The sequence below is a fragment of the Myripristis murdjan genome, chromosome 3 (genome assembly GCF_902150065.1).
Source record: "Myripristis murdjan chromosome 3, fMyrMur1.1, whole genome shotgun sequence".
Taxonomy (NCBI): domain Eukaryota; kingdom Metazoa; phylum Chordata; class Actinopteri; order Holocentriformes; family Holocentridae; genus Myripristis; species Myripristis murdjan.
Genome location: NC_043982.1, coordinates 13,873,926 through 13,896,409, shown reverse-complemented (window position 1 = coordinate 13,896,409; position 22,484 = coordinate 13,873,926). Strand labels below are relative to the sequence as shown.

At 41.0% G+C, this 22,484-nt stretch overlaps 1 protein-coding gene across 5 annotated transcripts in view; it reads left to right on the top strand.

The window, feature by feature from the left end:
* rasa3 (RAS p21 protein activator 3) overlaps positions 1–22,142 on the top strand; it is a 41,182-nt gene extending 19,040 nt beyond the window's left edge. The window contains exons 5-26 of one of the 5 annotated variants that reach the window (XR_003928072.1): positions 272–348; positions 5,598–5,678; positions 5,843–5,915; positions 8,434–8,507; positions 8,615–8,719; positions 10,156–10,312; positions 11,130–11,278; positions 12,294–12,408; positions 12,585–12,659; positions 12,803–12,926; positions 13,278–13,384; positions 13,538–13,615; positions 13,933–14,010; positions 14,287–14,360; positions 15,048–15,107; positions 16,412–16,530; positions 16,932–17,014; positions 17,181–17,389; positions 18,161–18,264; positions 18,403–18,586; positions 19,147–19,478; positions 19,519–22,142. Coding sequence is in view for 4 of the 5 variants with exons in the window: in XM_030048465.1 (XP_029904325.1) it covers positions 272–348; positions 5,598–5,678; positions 5,843–5,915; positions 8,434–8,507; positions 8,615–8,719; positions 10,156–10,312; positions 11,130–11,278; positions 12,294–12,408; positions 12,585–12,659; positions 12,803–12,926; positions 13,278–13,384; positions 13,538–13,615; positions 13,933–14,010; positions 14,287–14,360; positions 15,048–15,107; positions 16,412–16,530; positions 16,932–17,014; positions 17,181–17,389; positions 18,161–18,264; positions 18,403–18,586; positions 19,147–19,222 (2,202 nt within the window). In the remaining variant the exon portion in view is untranslated. Of the gene's footprint in view, positions 1–271; positions 349–5,597; positions 5,679–5,842; positions 5,916–8,433; positions 8,508–8,614; positions 8,720–10,155; positions 10,313–11,129; positions 11,279–12,293; positions 12,409–12,584; positions 12,660–12,802; positions 12,927–13,277; positions 13,385–13,537; positions 13,616–13,932; positions 14,011–14,286; positions 14,361–15,047; positions 15,108–16,411; positions 16,531–16,931; positions 17,015–17,180; positions 17,390–18,160; positions 18,265–18,402; positions 18,587–19,146 lie in introns of all 5 variants that reach the window. The other 4 variants (XM_030048466.1, XM_030048465.1, XM_030048469.1 and 1 more) reach the window with 4 other exon arrangements.
* The last annotated feature ends 342 nt before the right edge of the window (positions 22,143–22,484 follow it).

Genomic DNA, 22,484 nt, shown 5'->3' with positions numbered 1-22,484 from the left:
CTGTTCTGCATGTTGCTGCAGTTGTGGAGGGAATAGACATATTTTATCAGTATGATCAAAATGTCAAAATGTTAAAGGATTCATTGTTATCATTCTGGTGTCCATAACTGAAACCTTTGAATCTTGTGTTCTTATTTGAATAAGCAGGTCAAATATGGTATTTAAAATGTGTGTGTGTGTGTGTGTGTGTGTGTGTGTGTGTGTGTGTGTGTGTGTGTGTGTGTGTGTGTGTGTGTGTGTGTGTGTCTATGTGCGCACGTTTGCCCTTCAGGGAAAAGTACACCTGGAGCTGCGACTGAGCGAAGTCATCACAGACAGTGGAATTGTCTGCCACAAACTAGCAACACGGTGAGACACACAAACATTCAGACACACACACACACACACACGCACGCACGCACGCACGCACGCACGCACACACACACACACACACACACACACACACACACACACACACTTGCTGGTTTAATTTTACTTCCTTTATTTTTCGCTTACGTTTTTATTTGTCTCTTTGTAACACTGATTTCAAAAGCGCTCATAAATAAACTTTTAGCAAGCAGTATGCAGCTGCATAATACTTTTGAAAATGAAATCAAGTTTTACACACACATCCTGTCTGCCACTGTACCATGAGCACACGAGAGAGAGAATATCTTCACACCAGCAAAACGGCCTTATCAAATCTTAAAATCATGCATGTGATGTTGCTGTCATATCAAGGATATCCACTTGTCTCTGTTGACTTCTGTGATTTTGCTGTTATCTTGCCATGCTTACGAGCAAACCTTGATATAAAAATAAAGGCAAGGAAGCTTCCCAGTTAGGGAGCATTTTTAGGAAATGCAGCCGCTTAGGACCGTCTCATTTCAGCAGGAAGCCTAGAAAACCTCCCAGGTCAGTTCCTTGATTTGGAAAGTTTAGAGGAAACATCAAGTGGTTCCCTCACAATGAAGGAAGTCCCACAATGCCCTGTGGCGAGCCAGGCACTCTATTGTTATGTTAATGTTGGGCTAAACTATCACTTCACTTAACAAAGTGCGGTCACTTTCAATTAAGGATTTATACATGAAACCTGTTCTTATATGATTTAATTTAAATTCACCGCTAGTTGAGATGAACAGCGATAGCTGAGTCTACATGGTTCTCATTAATGGTGTGATTCATTGATAAATGATGTACTTATTCCATGTTTTTTTTTTTTTTTTTGGTTGGTTGGTTTTGGCCGCAGTTATTTTTATGTGAATAATAACCATGGAACCAAACTAGCTTCCATGTAAAATGACTTCAGGCAAGATGCATCTCGCTGAAGTGAGAGATTTTGCAGTGAAGACCAAAGCAGAGGAAAGATGTTTAGCCTTTCAGCTGGTGTCCATTGTAACTATATTTTTTTTCTGTACCGGCCACATGACCAACAGGCAAAGAGAGCAATGACCGTTCTACTCCATTCAAGTTCTGTGATCTCTGTATATCAGATAACAAAAAGCGGTGGACAGTAACTAGTTGTTTATAAAGGTTTTGGCTAAATCAGTAATGATCAATGGCAAATACATACAAGCACAAATGTTACAGCCCATGTCTTGAAAACTTCAGTCCAGCCAGCCAACCCCGGCTCTCTGCTCCGGTCACACGATGCTTCCTGCTTAGATTGTTTCAGTTCATGTAACCTTTTGGATAAAATAAGTACCTAATAAAGAGTGTTCCTAACGAGGTAGCTTCCTTGCAAATGAGGCAGACCCAAAATATCACTTTGTGTCTTTAGTTCAGTTCCAAGGTGCATAGCTAGTTGCCTAGCAACATCTTGTGATTGGCAGCAAGACGCTCGGGGGAGGAGGTTTGTGTTTACGGTTTGTTTTGACCCAGAATGAGTCACTTCTCTATGGGCTGTGAATAAACACACTGGTGTTCGTGTGTATGTGTGTGTGTGTGTGTGTGTAACTGTGTGGAAGGCAGGAGAATGAACTTGTTAATCTGTCTTTATATTGCTGAGGGAGGGATGTTTGTGGAAGTGTGTGTGCTGGTGTGTGTGTGTAATACGATGTGATTGTGTGAGCTTCAGTGTTTGCTGATGGTGGATGATGTGTGTGTGTGTGTATGTGTATTTGTGTTTGTGTGTGTGTGTGTGTGTGTGTGTGAGAGAGAGAGAGAGAGAGAGGGAGAGAGAGGTGAGGTGGGGTGTTTACTCTCCACCTCTTGTTCTGTAACATACAGCAGTAAAGTCTGATGATGAGCCACTGTGGCTGGGTTACACAGTGGGTAAGGAGCTTAGAGCAGAGAGCAAGAGGTCGTCCAGTCAGATTTCTCTAGAAAGACACGTGAGAGAGAGATAGAGAGAGAGAGGGAGAGAGAAACAGAGAGAGAGGGAGAGAGAGCAAGCGAGTGAGTGAGCGCTGCATGTCCATTCAGATCTACTCATCAATCTAACTAAGCAGAAGAAATTGGTAGCCTCACATCTCCTCACTTAAAGGGCCAGCAGAAACAATTCTCTTCATTCACACCTTCTTCACAAGCACTGAGTGGATAAATGTTTCAGCTAAATAGACGCTGGATGTGATGTAATGTGAAGGCCAGAAATTGAGGTGTAGGAATTCGTTCATTGCTCCGATGCATTGATTATAAATTCTGCTGAATCAACTGCATCAGTCTGCTGAGAGAAATGACTAGAGCGAATCGCTCTGGCTTTGGCCTGAATGGATTTGAAACGCTTTGAACTGAGTCATTCATGATTCTTAAAAAACATCTAACATCATGTTTATCTGATATAATATTATGAATTGCACATTGCGCTGTTCATTATTGCACGTTTATTTAACTGATATATGGTTTTGGCTACAAGTACTCAATCACATCATTCTCTTGAATTATAATTTACAACGCCCAGCTGAGATGAATTGTTCCAAAAAAGAAAAAAATCTTCTTCAGCTACTGAATCAAAATAAATCAATGTTAAGCCAGCGCCTAGCTGTATGTCAGCATCACAGATTTTATTTTAGCTCGGAAACTAGGAAATTGCATTGCATCCAGTTACAGAGTTTGCCAGCGCTTGCATACGTCATTGAGTGAAAAAGAAGAGATTAGAAAATGCTGACAGGCATTGAATGGATTTGGGTGTTTGTTGGTGGTTCAGTACCATGAATGACATTAGGGGCTAACAAGCAGCAGCCACATGGGTTACTAGATTCTCAGGTCACTGCACTCAATTCATTTCAGTAATTGAATATTTAATGTCATTCACTAGAACTAGTACACACATCAGTGACGCTGAGTCATAAGCGCATCCCTATTTTGAGCGTGATGTAATTCATTTTCCTCTTACTTGAGTCAAATTCACTTTGACAGGGTTGTACTCAGAGCTTATTTGATAAAGCGTAGGGGATTGCTGGCACAGAAATGAAGCACGCAAGCCCCAACGGGGGGAAAGTTGACAAATCAAATGGCAGATCAAAAACAAATGAGTCTATTTCACTATTGTCTGGTTTGTTGTGGCTCTGAGTCGTTATGGAAAGACAGAGTGAAAGACAGAGGGGGGGGGATAGAGTGAGAGAGAAAGGGGGGTGGATAGTAGGCCAAGCAGGGGTTATATAAACAAGCTTATTGGACAGGAAGCGTACTGGCATTAGTGACGCTCAACCCAGCCCACTTCTTATTCCTTATTATTAAACTGTGTGTGTGTGTGTGTGTGTGTGTGCGTGTGTGTGTATGTGTGTTTGTGTCAGCAGGGTAGAGCAGGCAGTAGCATGTGTGTCACTTGTTTGTAGCGCAGTGATTTGCTGTGCAGTTCATCATGCAGAGTGACTAGTGGTGCATCACCGTGACACACAGGAAGTGATTCGTCCCGCTGGGCGTCCCGTCCCGTCCCGTCCCATCCTGGTGCTAATCCCCTTACACCATGATGTCATCTGAAACCAGAACAACCGTGCGCAGACGGGCCTGAGAGTATAAACACAGATAGATGGATGGATAGTATATTTCAAACGTTAGTGGCTACTTCCAAAACAACATGATCGCTCTTCATTTAAAAATGTTAGGTTTCATTCATTTTGGAAAAACATTCTCTGCCTGAAATCCATCAGGTAACCTTTTGAAAAACACAAATGATTCTTCATGCAATAAATAATAAAGGAAAACATCCACAAGTCGAAACTAAAATATCAATATTTTATTTGTTTCCAAAAATAGAAAGAGGGCCACAGTGTTATTAAAGTTGGAAACATCCAAGGGTCAAGAAACAGCAAATAGAAGATGCAGGAAGCGTACTGGCATGTGGACAGGAAATCTGTAATTAAAATCTTTAACTATTTCATAACTGAGCAGTTAAAGATTGTCTTTCTTTCTCTCTTTCTGTCTTTCTTCTTCCACTCTGTGACGAGAAGTAGTCAAAAGGTTAAGTCCCCCTGTGGAGCCACATGTGGGCCCCCACTAGCTGAGGATCAAGTCCCATCCGAACTCTCTCTCCTGTCTTCCCCCTATTTTCATTCTTATCTCTCTACTTTCCCGGTGTCTAAATAATAATAAAAAAAAAAACACTAGCGTAAGTAGACGACCCGTTCTCCTTCAAAAATGGCCTCCTCTGCTTCTGCTTTTGTTTCTCTTCATGCCATGTGCGTGTGCGTGTTCGTATGTAGTCGTTGGATCACATGGGATTTAAAATTGGCACAACCCTTCGCCAGCAGCTCAAAGGGAATTACTTCTCTTCTATCTCTTTCCATCTCGCCCTCCGTCTGTCTGTCTCTCTCCTTCATACATACACCTGCCATTTAGTGGCCATGACAGCAGATAACCGTCTCTTTCGCTGAATCCACATGTGCAGATTATGGATTTGTGGACTGAGCCGCCGCAGATTATTGTTATACGTAGCCTGACGTAAAATGAAGTGCTCAGTATGAATAAATTTGCAAGGGCTGCAGGCGCTAATGGGCCCATATGACGTGATGTCTTTTATCATTATATCCATAGTGAAATGAGCTGCGGGAACTTCTGCAGAGTAGTGGACTCTTTTGAAGTCTGCATAGAGCCTCCAATTAAAGTTTGCATGCCGGCCCTCACAGATTAGATTATTTTAGGCAAGGGAAAGCCTGAATGCTTCCTGGGAACGGACCATGAAGTGGACAAGTCAGCAAGTCCAGTCCTGTTATTATTTTGAATGTCTTGACAGAAGCCTGTGTGTGCAGGACTAAGTTTGTTTCTTCTGACAAAGTAAATGAAGCGACCACTTCATCCGAAACACCACAACCAAGACGATCCTTCGGAGTGTGCGTGTTGGCGACAAGGCAGTGTGGTCAGGGTTGAGAAATGGAGAAAAGATGAGACAGTGGTTAAAGAACATACATTCAATAATTGAACTGTCAAATATGTGAAAAGATGCCACACCATGTGTCATTTAAACACATTCATGTACTGACAAATAACGACATGCATTAAAATAGTGTTAAAATAATGTGTATGTGTTTTTAATAGGCTTTTTTATACAAATGCATGTGCTGGTACACTAATGCTGTGTGTGTGTGTCTATCTCTCTCTCTCTCTCTCTCTCTCTCTCTCTGTGTGTGTGTGTGTGTGTGTGTGTGTGTGTGTGTGTGTGTGTGTCTATGTATCTACAGAGTGTTGGAGTGCCAAGGTCTTCCAATTGTCAATGGCCAATGTGATCCCTACGCTGCTGTCTCCCTCCTAGGACCTTCCAGGTTAGATGACAAACACACACACACACACACACACACACACACACCATTAATACGTTTTCTGAGGTGTGCAACAGCAATTGACGTGAATGCAATCATCTATCAGTCCGACTTAACATGAGCTTGACTTTTGTTTTACCACCTTCCTGCCTTCCTGTCTTCCTCAGGTCAGAAGCCAAAAAGACCAAGGTCAAGAGGAAAACCAACAACCCCCAGTTTGAGGAGGTTTTCTACTTTGAGGTAAGAGGTTTCTGTGTGTGGAATATAAAAACTAACCTGTCTGTGGGTGTGTGGATGTCTTTCAAAGCTGAGGATGCTGGTTTTGTCAAAGCTGGTAAGATAGTGAAAGGTCAGAGGTGCCGGTAATAGCAGAGATGTTTGTACATAGAACTGTTTTTTTTTTTTTTTTGGGTTCAGTGAAGAACTTGAAGATCTTGAAATGTTTGTTACAATTTTTTTTTTTTTTTTTAAATGGAATATAGCCTATAATCTGTCAGACAGCATTTTAGAGGTGCACTGTGTATAATTGCCAAGGGTTGACATAAAACATGGGATAATCACGTAATAACCTTATGTGTTTATCTTTTTTACACCAGCACTTGACTTTATTGGCTTGTTTGACGTGCTGATTGTGTTGCGTATCTGTTGCGTCTGTTTGAATTTGCTACTCTTGCTTGCCAGGAGGGAGATTTTTTTTTTTTTTTTTTGGTCTTTTTTTGTAGTGGGCATGTGCCTGGGGCCCAAACTGCGTGTATGTTTTCATTTGGTCTTATCAAATTCACAATAAAGGTCAGCCTTGAGGGAGAGATTACACATAGAACCTTTTAAGAAACCTCATGATCCACAAAGGTTTTGTTTTTTGTTTTTTTTTTAAGAACAATGATTGGCTGATAAATAAAGGTGTCTTTTTCATGTGGTTCTTGAAATCCTAAATGGTTCTTAAGGGATTATTTTTAGAGTAATAATGGGGTACCAAAAATAAGCAAATAAAGAAAGTAGAGAAATAAATAATTAAAACGTTTGCTACTGTTGCAATTTCTGCTGAAGCAACTACAAAACAATGTATAATTAATTCTATTCCTTCAGTCGTCGCGTTAAAAATAGCTCACGCAGCCTCCGAGTTTTAATTGTAATCTAATTTATATTTGAATTCAATACATAATTTATAAATGAAATAATTATTCAAGACCACATTAATATTAAAATCCACCATAAAAGTATGTCAAATGAGATTCCGATGCCAGGCCGCACAGATTTGGCAGTCTTAAAACATAAATGAATCAGTGTTATCCATAACACAACTAACATGCTATTTGATTGTTTGTTTGTTTTTTTATCCTACACCATTTACAGGCAACCAGTAAGTAGGTTGTGACATACAGGTAGACTAATGAGCAGTGCATCCCAAAATTTAAACTAAATTTGCCGCTCTGAGGAGCTACTACAATGACACTCGCATATACGCATACACACACACACACACACATACGGTATGTAGACACTCATGCATGCACGTACATACAGCATATATGCACACACACACACCCTGACTTGCACACTGCCCCTGTTAACCCTCGCTCAGCAGCGGCACAGGCCTACATTCTGCTCCTCCCCCTGGCCTCCCCTCTGCTCCGCCACAAGACAGCAGGACAAGAGTATGATTGATTCCGACAAACCACCAAACAATCTGGCCCATTGATTTCTATCTGACACGACCCTCTCATTTTCTCCCCCCATTTTGTCCCACCACCACATGAACAAAACTGCATACCCTGTGGTGATTTCCCTCTGCAGCCCGTCACCCCACACCCTCCTCTGTGTGCCACACACATAGATCCACACATACAAGCCATCTATCATTCTTCTGTCATAAGGCAGTACACATGATGCACATTTGCTTGTTGTTTTATATTTGTTTTTCGGGGGGGAAAAAAGGGTTCACATTGTTCTCAACCGAGCCTCTGTGGACCTTGCAACATTGTGATCCCTGATGGGTCCCATTTGGCTCCAAAACAGGGAATAGAATGGAGCCCTGCCAGATAATGAGCTTTAAAGTGTGATTTGGGTCAAGGTTCAGATCACTGAAACAAATGTTTGATTCCCTTTTATTATTGCCCAGTGTGCCATAAGCAAGCCTCCCATCCATGCTCTGGTATTGCGTGCAAATGGTCATGTTTTGATCTGCCCCATGCATTTTTATGGACAGTCCTTTTTCACAGCAGCCATTTTGATATGAAATCACAGGGTAAACACAGTGGTACTATTGACTTTTTATTAAGGTTACATTCCATTTAGGTCTTTAAGGGTCTTCCAGTGAGCGTACTTTTTTCCAGCAAAGCGACAAGGCTATTTTTAATTAACATACTTAATGGCTTAATTGACTTTAACTTTCTACAGCTTTTCCCTTATGTTTGCCAAAATTAACTCATGCCTAACAGTAATCTAGCCCTAACCTCAACCAATAAGTCAAAATGTCCACCCAAAATGTATAAAATCCCCTCGCTTTGCTGGGGAAAATAATCGTCTCCCAGTGAACCAGCATGCATGATAGCAAGAGTCCATAATGGAACGTAACCTCATTTAATGTTATTAGTATAACCAGTGTTTACCGTATGATTTCATATCAAAACAGCCGCTGTTAAAAAGGTCAAATTAGCGTCGAGCAATGGCTGCAACTCATTGTGCTGCCATTTTGACCTCCATCTACCAGTGAAACAAGTGCTGCTTCATGCCAACAGTCCCTCTGTTTCTTTTTTAGGTGACAAGGCCGTTAAGTTACACAAAGCGACAGTTTGATGTCGAAGAAGAGGATGTTGACAAACTGGCTCTGAGGTACACCAAAGCATCTCTGCATGTGTCTGTGGTTTCACTGCTAAACATGGATCCATCTTCAACATCTTCTCTATTCTAGCTAACTGTGGGGTGTGTGTTGTGCTCAGGGTCGACCTGTGGAACGCCAGCAACCTGAAGTTTGGAGACGAGTTCCTGGGAGGCGTGCGGGTTCCTCTGAGGGTCCTGGGCCAGGCTGGGGTCCACGATGCATGGTGAGGGGAACATCACTGATTCCTCTTTTAGGATCTCTGTAGGCTGGGGTTACACTACATGACTTTTAAAATCCTAGCAGGTTATAGACTTGATATATTACACTAACCAACTGAATCTTTAAGAGATTATTTTGATGACTTTAGTATTTCAATCACACATCAGTGTGAGACTGTTTTATGAGTATAAGGCTGTACTTGTTCTGGGCCCATGAAGGTTCAACACTGTACTGCATATACAGAAATAAAAATAACAGCAAAAAAGACTGTCAACCACCACAAAAAAGAAGTTATATATATGAATTAATTTTAAAGGTTTTATGCAGTAGATCACCAACAGGAACATGCAAAAAGTACCTTAAGTAACTGGTGTGTCTGTAAATGCATCGGTGGTGGGGGCCTGAGTTCCTGATGTGAGTCACTGTTTGTGTTGGGGGCTTCAGAAGCTGATGCTCCTGGAGCAGCATCGCTGTCAGCTGGACACCTGTCAGGGCCACCTCTCCAATTATTCCTTGAATTCTTCAGTGTATTTGTGTTTCTACATTCTCCTGTCCTCCTCCAGTTGTCATCATGGAGTGCTTGGCTTGGGCAATGTTTTTTTTTTTTTTTTTTTTGCCATTTCTGGGTTTTTGATTTTCCTGTAAAGCCACTACTGGCACTCTGGAAAAATCACATTTATTTCATTTACCACTTCATTAGGTCATTTAACAGGATGTCTGTTTCACTACTGCTGAAGCTCACAGCCTATTTTGGTCGTATCTCTCCAGTTCTTGGGCATGTGCTTAAGTATATGCACATGGCACAGTAACAGCTCTTATATAGTGTTTAAGGCTTCCAGTGTATAGGGGGTGTTATAACGACCCCTATACACTGCCAATGCCTTGAGGTATGCTTAACAAACACTCGGCCACGTGCCTGCAATTTATGATCAAGTGGGATTCAGCATCCAGCACACCTGGGAAAGGGCAGTTTTGGGTTGTTGAGAACAGTTGGTGAATCTGGAGTTGATTTCTCTCTTTTCTCTTAACACAAAAATTTGAGAGAATATAAAGAAAATTAAGAGAAGGTTGCTGCACCTGGCCCATTGTACGTATATCATGCACAGACAGACAGATAGACTTTAGCTGATGCATATATCCATATGATAACACTGCATCAAAATACACTAACCACACCCAGTGCATGCAGGGATAAACTATAGCCCCTAAGCCACCCACCTTTTACCACCCCACAGTCCTCAATACAGCAGGAAGAAGTGTGCAAAGACAATCAATGAATCAGTACTATGTTGTGACAGCGCAGTAATACAGTGGAAAAAGCATATTTGTCTTCCCCATTTCTTATCATTTCTAAAACCTGAGGCAAAACCACAGCTGTAACTTGTTTCTTTAATCAGGTCATTTCTACCTGCCCGCTATAACTCTGTCTCATTTCTGCAGGTACTTCCTCCAGCCGAGGGAGAACGGAGGGAAGTCGGTGAAGGTAGAAGAGCTCGGCTCTCTCCGTCTGAACATCGTTTACACTGAGGACCACGTCTTCCCCTCAGAGCACTACACACCTCTACGAGACCTGCTGTTACACTCTGCTAACGTAGAGGTGTGTGTGTGTGTGTGTGTGTGTGTGTGTGTGTGTGTGTGACAGACTGGTTTATGTTATAGCAAAAACAATCTTTTTTGCTTTATACTGTTAATTTTCACTGAAAAACTATTAAAATGATGATGATGGTATGATTTTTGTTGGGATCTCTACCAAACTGATTTAAGGAGAATACAGTTTGTAGGAGAGGGTATCGCTGTAGCACCGTCACACTTAATTTACAAAAGTGTTTTGTAAGATAGGTGGATAGATGTGTTACAGAGGCAGGTTATCCAGACATTACACCGAAACAGTATTACACAAAATATACCTATCAGCGCTAGAAGAGAGAAATCTATATCTTTAGAAACTGAGCACAATAAATAAATGAGCTCAGTACAAAGAAATATATTAAAAAAGTCACAGCTCTGGCGATTTGGATATTGCAGATGGCCATATTGCAATTTTGGTAATGTTTTGTTTAATTGTTCAGCCCTAGTAGATGACTTCGCTGTCTGTGATGTCCTCTGTGTGTTTGTGTGTCATTCAGTGTTGTGTCCATGCATGTGCTACATGCTCACTTGTGTTTCATGTGCCTGGCATCATGCAGTACATGTGAAGTGTAAAGCAAAGCTTGCCAGTGGTTATTCTCGGCTTCCTCCCAGATTGTTTGAGACAGCCATGCAGCATTTTGGCCCTAGGACAAGAAACAAAGCACTCAGCAGTTGCATCATGTAGAGCTTTCACTTTGTTGAATAATTAGCCTTCCTGTTGTGTGGTGTGTGTGTATGTCTTTGCATACATACTAAATGCTTACTCTGTTGTCTTGTCTGTGCAGCCTGTATCAGCATCCACAGCTCACATTCTGGGGGAGGTGTGTCGTGAGAAGCAGGAGGCGGCCATTCCTCTGGTGCGCCTCTTTCTTCACTATGGCAAGATCGTGCCTTTCCTGAGCGCCATCGCTCACGCTGAAGTCAACCGCACACAGTGAGTGTCTTGTTGCCTCTGTCCCTGCTAGAATCTGCTGTAATTAATGCCAGAAGCCGCTGGTCATCAGCCAGCGCCTGTCGTGATACTTTTGGGTGCAGTGTGAGTTGGAGACGTCGACTGTCACATACTTCCATCTCACACTGTGTGGGCATCACACAAAGCACTTTTATCACAGCAGAGGAGGATGCAGTGTTCAGATGTTGGATAACTTGTGTTCAAGAAAGAGCAAAGAGTTTCCTTAGCATTTTCCTGCCATCAGTTCTATCAGTAACATTTGTGAATAATCAGTCTCAAAACCCAAGTAGGGTTTTGAGACTGATGTCTAACTACTAAATGAGCTTCAGAAGTATGCCTGAGCGACCCAAATCTATTGAATGGTAATAATTACAGTGGCAGTGTAATAAAGCTATCCTGTCAAGTGCAAATAACATGTAGGGCTGTTAACATTCAGGGAAAATGTATGTAGCCAGAACCATGTGATTTAGTTTAGATACTGTTTATGCGTTATGTGTACTAAATCGGGGTGTAAAGACTTATTCATTGCATCAATGCATTACTTCTAAATTCTGCTGATTCAGCTGCATCGACCTGCTAAAACAAAGAAATAACAATGAATCAACTTAAAATTAAATGCCTTGAATCAAACCATTGACATTTTTTTTAAAAAAAGACAGAGCATTGTAGAATACTATGAATTACAAGTTGTTTTTTTTTTCTAAAATAAATAATGCTTAAGTAATTCTGTTGTGAGTTTTGTCACATAGTTTTACATTACTGTACGTTTTTATCTGGATATAAAATTTTGGCCACAAGAACTGAGTTGATTCGTTGGTTTAAATCATGGCTTACAAAGTCAAATCAAATTAAATAACCCCTCAAAAAGAAAAAATCCAACTGAATCTCTGTTAAGCCAGAGATTCACACCCCTAATACTAACACTCACTTGGATGCAAACCATGCTTTCATTTGTGCTAAAAACAACAACAACAAAAAATCTGCCTCCCTCTGTTAGGGATCCTAACACCATTTTCCGGGGGAACTCTCTGACTTCCAAGTGCATTGATGAGACCATGAAGCTGGCAGGCATGCACTACCTGCAAGTCACACTCAAGCCAATCATAGATGAGGTACTGTTCCCGTGTCGCTTTCACTGATTACTCCTGTCTCTTAGTTTGGCTGACTGACAGTGTGCACACTGTGCTCATACCACATGCCTTTCTCTGTGTTACCTCAAAGGATACTTTGGAATATAAGTAGGAAATAGTGATGATGGATATAATCAATACTTTGTTAATGTTTGCAGATCTGCACAGAACACAAACCGTGTGAAATTGACCCGGTCAAGCTCAAAGAGTCAGAGAACCTTGAGACCAATAGGGTAAGAATGTACATGCCTGCTGTGCACGTGCGTATTTGTGCGTGTGTGTGTGTGTGTGTGTGCGTGTATGTGTGCCCGTGTGTGCACATGTGTTTGTGTCATGTGTTACCTGACAAACCTGACGTGGCTCTCCCGTTCTTCAGGAAAACCTCCGTCAGTACGTTGACCGCATCTTCAACGTTATCACCACCTCTGGTGTTCGCTGTCCCACCGTCATGTGTGACATCTTCTTCTCTCTGAGGGAATCTGCCGCCACCCGTTTCCAAGGTAACTAACCGCCTCCATATCTCACTAGTAACAGGAAGGAAAGAAAGAAAAGCAGCGGATAATAAAATACAGGAAATAGTTAATAAAGAACAGGATGTGCAAAAGGTCGAAGGATACTTCTGTTTGTTCAAGAGCACAAAAAGGCTTTATGTGTGCCGCCAAGTCATGTCCAAACTGAAGTCTCTCAAACCTTGAGCAAACTGATTATATTTATGTCTATTAAGCCTCAGTGTCATATGCTGTGCCGCCTCCTGTTGGCCACCACACAGCACTGCAGGCACAGCAATAACAAGTTGGCATTTGAAATGGAAACGTCCTGTGAATGCCTGTTATTTGTTTTTTACTCTGCAGTGGATCAAGATGTCCGATACACAGCAGTGAGCAGCTTCATCTTCCTGCGTTTCTTTGCTCCAGCCATTCTCTCCCCCAACCTGTTCCAGCTAAGACCACACCATCCAGTGAGTTGTATTCAAAAACAAAAACACAGCATGCAGCTGAGCTAAGAATCTTAAGACTGCTATTAAGAATATTAAGGCTATTTATTTCATATAAGACTCAAAGAAATTCTCGCTGAAATTGAACTTTCAAGGGGGCGTTTGTTTTCTCCACAGGATCCCTCCACCTCACGAACTCTCACACTCATCTCCAAGACCATCCAGACCCTGGGAAGTCTAGCCAAGTCTAAATCTGTGAGTTACTCTGATCAGAGTAGGTGTTCAATTATTTCCATGGTGGCTTAAAAAGCCAGTCTTTGCATTGCAGTCCTGAAAATGAATGAATTCAATGAATGATCAATGAATAAATGAATTCAAACACAACTTCCTCTCTCCCTCTCCATCCCCCTCTCTCTTGCTTTCTCCCTCCCCCTCTCTCTCGCTTTCTCCCTCCCCCTCTCTCTCGCTTTCTCCCTCTCTCTCTCTCTCTCTCTCTCTCTCTCTCTCTCTCTCTCACTCTCTCTCAAACACACTGTCTCTGCATTTCTCTCTCTTCCTTTGTCTGTTTCAAGGCCAATTTCAAAGAGTCTTACATGGCTGCATTTTATGACTACTTCAATGAGCAGAAATATGCGGATGCTGTGAAGAATGTGAGTTTTCAGTTTTTCCTTATGTCTCTTCCTCACTTGTAGTCAAAAGATTCTTTCAGTTTGTCTCTTTGTGGAAGCCAGATGTATATTATATCCTCATATTAACCTCATATGTAGTTTTTGAAGATAATGGAGACAGTTTTAAGTTGAAAAGTGAAACAGACAAGGGGGCACAGGGAGGTCAAAGTGCAAATTGCGCAAGACAAGATTCACATGCATGGATCTGCCAGTATGTGTTTGAGTTGACACATAAACATCCTTTCTTTCTCCTCACAGTTCCTGGACCTGATCTCATCCTCTGCGAAGTGGGATCAGAAGAGTATTGAGACACCCATCATGCTGAAGGAGGGGTAAGGAACCGACACTTTGTAAAATAACATAATCAGTGGAAAAAATCCATAAATCTGAATTTATATTATTCCGATAACTAGTAAACCTATCAACAATTGTGAGCATGAACTTTTTCCTGGTATTTTTCGGAAGGCTTGTGTATGTAATATCAAATGAACTAAGAGTACTCATAGTATGCTTAAAAAGTTTGAGCTTTAACATCCAATTTGTGCAGAGTCATGTGGAGAAAATGTGCCCACAATCGAGGGAAGCTGTCTCACATGCTGAGACTTTGTCCCCAAATTCAGTCTCCAATTCGCTTTTAATGGCGCAGCTCCAAGATTTGTCCCTTGATGGCATTATCAATATTGCCTCCGTTGCTTTCTCTAGCTTTAGTAAATGCTTAATGTACGTCTTAACCGTGTCTGCTTAAACCTGAACTGTCCAAATTCAGAGAGACAGCACAAGGGAGGGCTGTATAAGGGTGGATATTAAGTGTACTTTTAAATTCGTAGGGCAGCTATGAAGAAATTAATCCGAGGCCACAAGTTGAAAGCAGCCTTTACTAATGAACCAGAGGCTGTTGTTTTGATAATATTGGGGGAGAGGCTGTAAGTGAAAAGGGGGGTTTCCAGTGGACAATAGATGTGCTACCACCTCGCTCATCAGCATCCTCATCCTCTTTTGTTTCTGCCACCGGGGCGCAGGAGTGTTAAACTCACTATAAAGAGGGTTGATGGGAAGGGGTCAAAAGGCACGAAGGGCAGGTAAGAGCTGCACTACGTACAGGCCTTGCCCTTGTGACCCCCTCTGTGAACACCGTAACCCCCACCCCCACCCACCTCACCCCGCCCCAAGCCGACCATTCTCTCCCGCCAACATCATGCACTACTGTAGATGCTGCTGCACTTTACTTTATATCTGGCTTTGTTAGTGTGAAATGACTCATGTCAGTAAATTGTAAACCTACTTAGTGATGGTGTGGATATTTGTCATATTGTATCACATGACAAATGGCAATGAAATGATGTGTAAAAGTACTCAAATGGTATAAAGTAAAGTGTTACCTTTAGCGTGCTTACCTCAGATGCTGGTGCTACTTAGTCCTCTTCCTCTCCTCGTCCATGCCAGACATGCTTGGTATGACAGTGACAGCAGGGCTTGGTTACTGCACAAACATTTCTGGGATGTCATATATCTGCCCGCATCCTGACCCTTGATACCCTTTGTCCAGCCTGCGACTGTAACACTGCCACACTGTACACACACTCGACTTGATAGCACAGCTCCAAGCATTTTGCTATAGATGTGCAGCTGGCACGCATTTGGCCCAGTATTGAGAAAAGCCTCCCTGCAGCAAAGATGTAACACTGGTGCGCACACAAGCCTAGTACCTCGTATTCCGTGTTTCCTCTGGCCTTCAAATTGAGATTGTGGAGTAAAACAGACTTCCTGGTGTTTTCTGTGCCTTCACGTTTTGACCTTTCAACATGTGCTGCTCCAAATTATCGTAAGGTGTTGCACTGCAAATGTTTTCATTTGTAGAGGACCAATGAATACAAGGAACTATGAGCATGTAGAATAGGGCTGAATGATGTCAATTATTTTGACAGATACTATTATTGTGATGTGATTCGTGATTTTAGTGGAAATGATGATTTTTGCATTGTAATTTTCATTTTCACTAAAAAACTATTACAATGATGGTGATTGTGATTTTTGCTGGGGGCGGTATCATACAAACATGTTTTCTTACATCTGGAGAATATGATATGTAGGCCAGGGCACCTCAGTAGCACCACAATACTTCATTTATAATGGTGTTTGGTATTTTGTCACACATTTGGAAATTGCATTTGCCTATATTGAGATTGTGATTATTTTTGGATTAACTGTTCAGCCCTAATCCAGAAGGAATAGTAATATTAGACTTCATTCTGTTCATAGGATTGTTATAGCTGGGAAACAAAATTGCCAAGATAATGGCTTATAGTTTAAACATATTCCTATGCAAAATGAACTAATCTGGGATGGTCTTTAAATAATATCTCTCTCACCCAATTGTCTTCAGATTTATGATAAAGAGAGCACAGGGGAGAAATCGGTTCGGTATGAAGAACTTCAAGAAGAGATGGTTTCGCCTCACCAATCATGAGTTTACCTACCACAAAACGAAAGGTAACGCCAAAGGTTTGTTAGGATCTTCTTACAGTTACGTTGGGTTGTTTCCTGTTTGTTTACGTCATTTTCTGTGTGTGTGTGAATCAGAAAGAGAGGGAGGAGGAGAAAGAGCAAAATGGAAAGAGAGTTTTTTTTTTTTTTTTTTTGTCAGTCGTCAAGGCTGTACACAGAGTGCTTCCAACACACACGTGTTTGAGATTAAGTTTCTGAGCAGGCAGTAAATTTCTGCTGCAACCAAACAAGCTCGGCCCAAAGCACAGAACTCTTCAGCCACAAACATACACTCACATGCACACTATTCAGGCTAACATTATACAAACAACATTGTTTTTGTAATGTAATCTAGTTATTATTTTCCACATTCCTTAATTCTGTACTCTCTCATCTGGTGTATTTTCTTTTTTCTCCAGGTGAGGGAGCTCTGTGCAGCATTCCTATAGAGAACATTTTGGCTGTGGAGAGGCTGGAGGAGGAGTCCTTCAAGATGAAAAATGTAAGACCCTCACATCAGCAAATCCTCTAAAATTCTTTCTGCCCCAGCTCACCTGTATAAGTATTTAAATCCTACAGAGGTCACCTTTGTCCACGATGAAAACCTCCCCTGCTACTTTCTATTCAGCGGATGTGCCCTCACTTGCTGCCGCTCTGCCCTCTTGCAGATGTTCCAGGTCATTCAGCCGGAGAGGGCGCTGTACATCCAGGCCAACAACTGTGTGGAGGCGCGGGACTGGATCGACATCCTGACCAAAGTCAGCCAGTGCAACCGCAAGCGCCTGAGCACCTACCATCCTTCAGCATACCTCAACGGCCACTGGCTCTGCTGCAAGCTCTCCGCAGACACCGCTCCCGGGTGCACGCCCTGCACTGGGTGTGTAAAATTGTGGGAATCAGTCTAACATCGGGGCCTGGATTTATGAAACCTTAAGAAAAAAAATCTCCTCAAGTGTCAAAGGAAAAAAAAAATTACATCCTCACTTTCTTTTTATCTTTCTCCGTAAGAAAAAAAAAAACACATGAATAAATGGTATTCTTAAAATGTCATTTCTCAAATTTGCTCTTCATGTTTTTGTTAATTTTATGACAGACTTTCACTTGTCTTAAAATGTCTGCTGTGAAAAGCTTAGTCTCTCATTTAATAAATTTAAACACATTTTAAATGGTTATAGTTCAAAGTCTTCAAAGGCTCTTTACACCAAACTTAAGATTTATTGTAAAGCTTTATTTGGTGTAGGCCCAAGCAGAAAAGAAAATAAGATAACAAATATTACAGTTCAGCCAAATGACAGCTACCAATGTTTAAGTCTTTAATTTGGCTTTCTATTTAATAGACAGCATTAATATTAACAAACTTGCTTGTTTTAATTCCTGGAAATTCATATTTGGTCTCCTAGTCTCAGAGTTAGTCACCCATAAGTTTATTAATCGTAAATGACTCAGGCCCTGTTTTTGAGAAGTTTGTAAGTTTGAAAATTAAAGAATTTCATAAGAAATGAAACTGTTACTGTTAATACTGAGGAACTGAGAGCCTTCTTGAGAACTTCCTCCTTATGTCATTTCATAAGAATGCATTCTTTATTCTCTGTTCCTTTCTTCTTCTTTATGTTTCCTCTCTCACGCTCTTGTATGTGTCTGTTTCCAGTGGTCTTCCAGCCAACATCCAGCTGGACGTGGATGGAGACAGAGAGACTGAGAGGATCTACTCCCTGTTCAGCACATACATGACCAAACTGGTTAAGATGCAAGGTCAGACACTGATAGAAGTGTTCCCCATGTGCTTTTTTATGACTATGCATGTCCAGTATGTTTGTGTATGAATGTCTGATCTGTTTGGCTCTGGAGTTTTCCACTGTTTCTCACGCCGCTGTCTGTGTGCCCCTGCAGAGGCCTGTGGCAGTAAATCAGTGTACGATGGCCCTGAGCAGGAGGAGTACTCCAGCTTTGTCATTGATGACCCCCAGGAGACCTACAAAACCTTGAAGCTGATTGTTTCGGCTGTGCAGACCTTGGAGCAACAGCACACCAAGTATAAACGGGACAAGTTCAAGAAGACAAAGATAGGCAGCCAGTATGTGGTTTGTTGTTTATGTTTGCTGTTAAGTCAGACTTTACATTGAGATGCAAGTGATGCTACACTTTTTGTATATAGTGCAGTGTAAGCACTTCTCTGTAATGTGTCCCCTTATGATTGATTTTTTAAAATAAGTGTTCCATTAAGAAGACATGATACAAGTTTGTTTCAGCGTGATTTGGCCAGCCTGGTCTCACTGAAATATATGAAATGAGCATGACTTTCATAACAATGCATTACGTGGTGGCACAAAATGAGTTAAAATTATGGTACCATGAAAACAATGTTCATGAAAGGTCAATTAGGATCCATTGTTGTGTTGGACATGCAAACATTAGTAAAGAGTAGGAAAAAAAATTGTCTTAAATGACTTTGCATTGGTCTTGTTTTTGTGGTGCCAGCATGTAATTTTGACACATTTCGTGCCACCACCACATAATGCATTGGTAAGAAAGCCATGCTCGTTGCTCATTTCAGATACCCGCTGTATATGTAAGAAATGACCTTGTGAAATAATGGTACGTCTCTGACATCTTTTCCTTTCTTGTTTCCCCCAGGGAGCATCCGATTGGAGACAAGAGTTTTCAGTGCTACATCCGCCAGCAGTCTGAGAGCTCCAACTACTCTATCTAGCCCCGGCTCTGTCTACTGTTTCCACGATGCCCAGAACCAGCATATTTTACTTGACTGCAAAAAAAAAAAATTCCATCTTGAAACGTCATTGAGTGGTAAAATCATATTTTTTGTAAAACAAGTAAAAGAATTACCATCGGGCTGAGATAATTTCACTTTTTCCCAATGCAACTCAGCTCACTTGAAGAATTTTCTTGAATCGAGTCACAATAGTGAAGTGATTTATTTCAAGATATTGCGACTTGTTTCAAGAAATGTGTTGAAAACAAGCGACACTGCATCGGATGCAAACAGAGCTTGGTTCTCTTGTGTTAAAGAAAATAAGATTTTAAAACTCATAATTCCAGACTAAACGTCTTGTTTAGATGGGCATTTTTGCAGTGTTCCCAAGGTGCATCACTCCAAATACGGAGACCCAGACCTCAGATCAAAGAGAGAGAAAGAGGAACAATCGCGGAGGGATGCGAATGAAGAATCATACCAAGCATCTGTTGGAGTCTCCTCTCCGTGATGTGCTGAGAGAACAAAAGTTTTCACTGGACAGTTTTGACAGTGACCACGCACTTTAATTGCCTCCAAATCTATGGATGAACAAGCCTCGCAGCACACTTTAAAAAAAACAAAACAAAACAAACAAAAAAAAAAATGCTTATTTTACCTGTTTAATTTTTATTGGTTTTAATGGTTGTTGAAATGTTCCTTTGTATTTCAAGTCTCACAGACCAAACCTGATGGAAGGACTGTATTTACCTTTGGGTAAAAGTTGTCCCAGTGTGTCTTGACTTTTGTCCCCAACCTCCTCAAGAAGGCGGTGAAGGAAGAGGGCACGAGAATGGATCACCGGGACCAACCATAGCCCTTAGCTATCAAACACACTCCACTGATAACTGTAGCCCTCATTTGCAAACTGTTTTATCAATGTGCTAACAGATTTATTGGTTCGAGTTTTAGCTTTTGATTCTGAGCTTTTTTTTTTTCTGTTGTGTTTGGAATATCATGTGTCACCCGCTACCTGCGTTAAATATCACAAAGCAGAAAATATGTGTTAGTGCAGCTGACCACCTGGTTCATAGGATGGTTATTAGCTTTACTTTTATTTAATCCATATACTAATATGTTGAACGGTCTCAAGTTACGTCAGTGAACTGGACAGTGTATTGCTGATTATTTTTTTGCCCTGTTGGCTGCCTGAAAACGGTGTTCTTCTGCTTTGTGAGTCAGCTATTTCTTATTTTGGAAACCGCTTCCAGTTGTTTAAAACCTATTTGTACACATTCCTCTGCGAAACTGCCTGCTGTGAATTTCATTGGTTAGCACCCCAGAGTCTATTGAAGGTACAAGAGTTATTGTTGTTAACCCGTTGCGTTGCTTTGTGGTTCTCAGTGGCACTCACTTTTCATCAGCACTCACTCTCACCAAATCATGTGTAGTATAGCTGGTGGTCGGCGATGTTAGCCCGAACAGTGACTTGACCGCATGACCAGCTGACAAGGAAACCATAGATAAACAACTAATTTTGTATTTCCAAAAAAAAAAAAAAAAAAAAAAAGAAAGAAAGAAAGAAAGAAAGAAAAAGAAGTACCTGGGTGTCTATCAGTTATGTAGCCTCATGGGTGTTCCCGTGGTCAACAGGATCCCAAACAGTGCCAGTCATCACTTTTCTAGAATTCTCTTTTTGGAAGAAGAAGAAGAAGAAGAAGAAAAAACATAGCAAAAATTATATTCATTGTTTAAATATGTTTTTTATATCTCAAAACCAATACTGTTTTAATAACAGCAATTATTCCAATGAGACATTGTTTTCTGTCTTCATCAAAGTATGTCGCTCCACAACCTATATGGAGCGTTGTTGACATATAGACTCTGTTTTCTATCTTTGTCTTGTCATACAGGAAATCTCTCTGTTTATCTGAGCTGAACGATTGAGATGAGTCCTGGTGTATGTTGAGCCGTGTGTGTGTGTGTGTGTGTGTGTGTGTGTGAGAGAGAGAGAGAGTGTGAGAGTGTGCATTTCTCATTATGTGCATGAGTGATATACGAGATTGTTTAAGTTTGAAACAAACACTTTGACGGGTTGTATTGCCAATTGAATTAATCCAGTGTTACAGGAAAGGCAGAGTCCCAGTGGTTGTAAAAAAAAAAATCAAAACAAAAAAGAAAAGAAAAGAAAACACTGCCTATCATACTAAAGACTGTAGTAGGATTGTGAACACACTGTTACAGTGGACCAACCTCTACTCTTCCCTGAACCCCCCCCCCCCCCCCCCCCACCCATTCTGTATAGAGTCGCTGTTCCATTTGAAAGACCCCTTGCCAATATTTTCTCCCAAGAGCTTTGATGTAAATAATCCAGTCGTATCATTGATGAAACATAAAGAGAACAGCGTTGCTTTAACCTCTGATCTTTGGTGAGTGTTTGTTTCCACCATTTACTAACTCTCCTCAGGGTTATCAAAATGAAGCACTGCATGTTTTGTTGCCAAGACTGAGGAAATGTGGGTAAAATATAAATCACGAGATGATTCTGTCATTCATCCCAACCTTGGTATTCATATTTATTATCATTTTTCAATGTAACTTTCTTAGAGATACCTGTTGAGTTGTCATAGATTAATGACAACTCTTCTATCTTGACACCCACAAATGTGTGACTTATGCAATAATGGCATTTCAGCATGCTACAATATTAACAACCCCTTAAATAAAGCAGTCACATTGTCTCGATGCATAATAATAATAATAACAATACATATCTGCTGACTTTTGCAGTAAAATTCTCAAGATAAACACAAAGGGAGAACAGTGTATTTTGTATAAATATTTTAAAAGTAGTTATATGTGTACATAAAACAGTTGAATGAATGGTGAACATGTGATGTGTTTTTCCTGAATAACTAAATGAAAACAATATTAATGCAAATATGGTCTCTGTGTGTTTTGTCCAAATGCATGTGGCCTGTGTTTTATTGTCTCACCACAAGAGTTTCATTTTGCTCGGATTTTAAGTTAAATTGAGGATTCATGGAGAGAGAGTTTCTGACATTGCCATTTATGGATTTTTGATTTGAGGAGGATATTTTGTTCCTTTTTGTGTCCACGTATGGCTTCTAAAACCTGTGTGTGTCTGTGCGTGTGCGTGTGTTTGTGTGTGTGTGCGTGCACACTGGTGCATGCGTGCGTGCATGCGTGTGTGTGTTAGAGAGAGATGAGTGTGCTGCATTTGGATGGTCATTTGCACCTGCTATAATTGTGTGTACATTTT